Consider the following 3,364-nt stretch of genomic DNA (forward strand, 5'->3'; position numbering starts at 1 on the left):
GTCCCTCCCCAGGTACCGAGCCGCCCCCCACCCCCGTACCAGTCCCTTCCCAGGGCTGGGATGTCCTCCCGGCGCTGGGATACCTGGTCCTCCCCGTATCACTACCCCTACATCGGGGACATCCTCCCAGTACCGGGATGGCCCCATGCCGTTACCCCCAGGACAGGGATGTTCTCCCAGTACCGGGATGCCATTGCAGGGGGGGGAGCCCAGACGCACGGCCGGTGGCCCCAGGGTGATGGAACCCAGCTAGCCCGCATCCCTTGCCCCAGCAGGACAGTCTCCTCTGTGCAGGTGGCCTGTGACCGGGTGACTGGCCACGGCTGGGGTGCTGAGGGCTCCATCCCACTGGCAGGGAGGGGAGAGGGTGTCTTTGCTGGGTGGGTGCGATGGGCTGGAGGGAGGGATGTCAGCAGTGGGCTCTGGCCCTGAGTTGCGAGCTCGGCCGTCCCTGGGGATGCTGGCTGCACCCACAGAAAACGGGTGCCAGCGTTACCTGGTGCACACGAGGTGAGTGGAGCAGTTTTCCCAGCTCACCCCAAGATCAGAGCCAGCCCACAGACTTCATCACACAAGGTGACAGCCTGGAAAGCAAACAAGTGCCTGTTTCCTTCCTCTCAGATCTTGGTCAGAAGCCCTCTCCTCTGCAGGGATGGAAGGACCTTGCTCCAGCAGATGCAGGGCTGGAGAGAACCTGTGGCCAGTGTCCATGCTTCTGGGGAGGTCTAGACCTCTCCGATGAGCTGGTGTGTTCCCAGAGGGCTTGGGAAGCTTTAGTTCAGTGTTTCCCAGTGCAGTGGCATCCAATGTCACCTGCGGGACAGCTGGTCACACTTAATGGCCAAGGGAGAGTGTGCAAGAGGGAGCCCTCAACATCTCACCCACAGGCTCTTACCCCAAGGGCCAGAGAGGTTTTGGAGCCCCCCAAAATCACAAAGTTAAATATATGGAGATGTTATATGGAGATGTTATTAGAGTATTGCATCAATGGCTCTCAAATGTATACTCAGAAAGTAGACTCAAGCTGACTTTTATATGGACATTGGCTGAAATCCTGAAGAAGGGGTGAGGAGCATTGCCAGGGAGGTGTGACGTGGCATCGCCAAGCTGTGTGTCCGGAGATGTCTCCACCCCACACCTCGGCATCGCAGGTCTTGGCAGCCTTTGGGAGCATGAAGCAGCTGGGTGCAGGGGCTTCCCCCATCCCTGGCACCCATCCGTGGTGGGCAGCACTCGCTGGTGTCCTGCTGGCCTGGGGCTCCCTGAAAAATGGCCCAACCACCCAACAGAAGCTATAGTGAAGGCAGTTCACCACAGTGGTGGGAAATGTCTCTGGGGGTTAATTACCCTCATCATCAGAGGTGCTTTCTGCCACCCTAATTGGAGCCTGTGCAGCCTTGGCTGGACATGGGCTCCTGGGGACGGGGCACCCACAGGAAGATGCTGTTGCAGGGACAGACAGAGCCACTCCATGTCCTGACACAACCCTGGGCTGCTGCTCCCTTCCCCAAAAATTTAAATCTAGAGTGAGCTGCCAGCCTCAGGCTCATCCTGTGGATGCTCTGGAGTGGGACATCTCCAGCTGGGAGAGGAGCATGGAGCTCCTGGGAAGCTGGTGGTGAAGATATGTCTGTGTGGGGCAGGGTCTTGGCATCCCTTTTCCATCCCACTGCTCATTCCCTTTCTCTCTCTCCCCTCAGATTTAGACATGGCCAGGGAACCCAAGCCGAGCCGGGCCCGGCTGGGCCAGAAGCGGCAGCACAGCAGCAGCCTGTACCAGTGAGTACTGGCACGTGGGGCGGGAGCTGTGCTGGGGGGGACCCGTCTCAGGCTGGGGACTGTCCCATGCCTGGCTCTTCCTCCTCCCCCTTCTCTCCATTGCTTACCTCCCAACTATTCCATCTACCTGCCCGCAGTGGCGGACATGGGTCCATTCAACGTCCCTGCCCCATCTCAGTGGGGCCCTTGGAGCATCACTTGGCCACACCAGTGGTGGCTGGAGGCCTCACTGGGTCCCACCCAGGATGGGTGTGAAGATCCTCCTTCCCCATCTGAAGGTGCTGGGAGAAGAGCAGAGCGTTGTGCTCTCCACGCCATGTCGATGTTGGTTGCAGTTCTGGCCTTTAAATGATGTTCCTTGGGGGACAGGCACCCCTGCAGAGGCAAAGAGGGGTGCCATTGGGCCTGAGAGTGGCAGTAGATGATGGTGATGGTGACAGAATGATGGCACCAATGGTGACAGAAAAGCAGGTCCCCATCCCTGCGTGCTTTTGGCTCTCCAGCTCAGCAGACGTGTGGCGAGAAGGGGATCGGAGCTGGCTCCGTCTATTTCGTTGGAGAGCTTTTTGTGAACACCCTGATTGAACTAATTGCTCTGCCCGTTGCCATGGTGCCAGAGGGATGCAGCACTGGCAGGGCAGGGACTGCCAGCCCCCTTGGGCTGCCGGAGCGTGGCAGATGATGCTTTTGCTCTTCCTGAGGGATGGTCTGGGCAAAGAGCTGAGCCGGGAAAGCCCTTGCTGTGTCCCTAGCTGGGTGCCAGACCCCAAGACCAGGTCTCCTGTGGAGCCACTGGTGCTTCCATGGTGCAAGGTGCCTGTGGCATCCCCGTTCCTCTCAGCAGTGGCTCTGGGCAGCAGTAGCCATCATTCCCTGTGCGCCGTGTGTGAGTTATGACTCTCCTCTGGCTGCCCATTACCCTCTTCCCCAAGGCAGGTTGTGACCTTCCTCCCTGGGTGCCAGGCAGGAGGTGGGGGATGCAAAGGACTCACCATCCCCATCACAGCGATGCAAACTTGGAAGGCATCGAGGCTGGACTAAAAGCTCCCAAAATGTCCCCAGGTGTAAAGAACAGGAGCAGGCAGGTCCTGGCACCCTGGGGCTGCCAGCTCGACCTTGCCAGGAAGGCTGGCACTTGCGGGCTGCACCCTGTGTGTATTATTCTTGAATAAGGCAGAGTGACAGCAGGGCTGGGGGTGCTTTTGCCCCGTGACAGGCTCTGAGCTGCCTTCTGGGCTGGGCAAGCCTGGCTTAGGCTTGGTGTCCCAGGCAGGGCAATCTGGGTTGCCCATTAGGCCCCACAGCAGACCTCCAGCTCTCCCATAGCTCCAGAATCGGTCCCGCAATGACAGGCTCATCTGCAGCAAAATCTGGAGCCCTGGGGGACCTTGTCCTGGTTCCCCCATTCCTGGCAGCGTGCCTGGGGAAGGCTCCCTGGTCCCAGCAATGCTCTGAGCAAGGCTTTGTCTCCCCTTATGTTAGGTTTAATCCTATGCTCCCTGACTCTGCAAGAGCTGTAACAGCAAAATGAGCTTCAGCATCTTCCCTCCTCCTCCTCCTCCTCATCCTCCTCCTCCTCCTCCTC

The 3,364-nt window shown here is 59.1% G+C and overlaps 1 protein-coding gene across 1 annotated transcript in view; it reads left to right on the forward strand.

The window, feature by feature from the left end:
- Positions 1-3,364, forward strand: part of LOC113484562 (RNA-binding Raly-like protein) — an 18,964-nt gene that overhangs the window by 12,432 nt on the left and 3,168 nt on the right. The window contains exon 2 of the mRNA XM_026856983.1: positions 1,701-1,779. Coding sequence (XP_026712784.1) covers positions 1,701-1,779 — 79 coding nt within the window. The remainder of the gene's footprint in view (positions 1-1,700; positions 1,780-3,364) is intronic.

This window comes from Athene cunicularia, assembly GCF_003259725.1.
Source record: "Athene cunicularia isolate RWA chromosome 11 unlocalized genomic scaffold, athCun1 chr11_part1, whole genome shotgun sequence".
Taxonomy (NCBI): domain Eukaryota; kingdom Metazoa; phylum Chordata; class Aves; order Strigiformes; family Strigidae; genus Athene; species Athene cunicularia.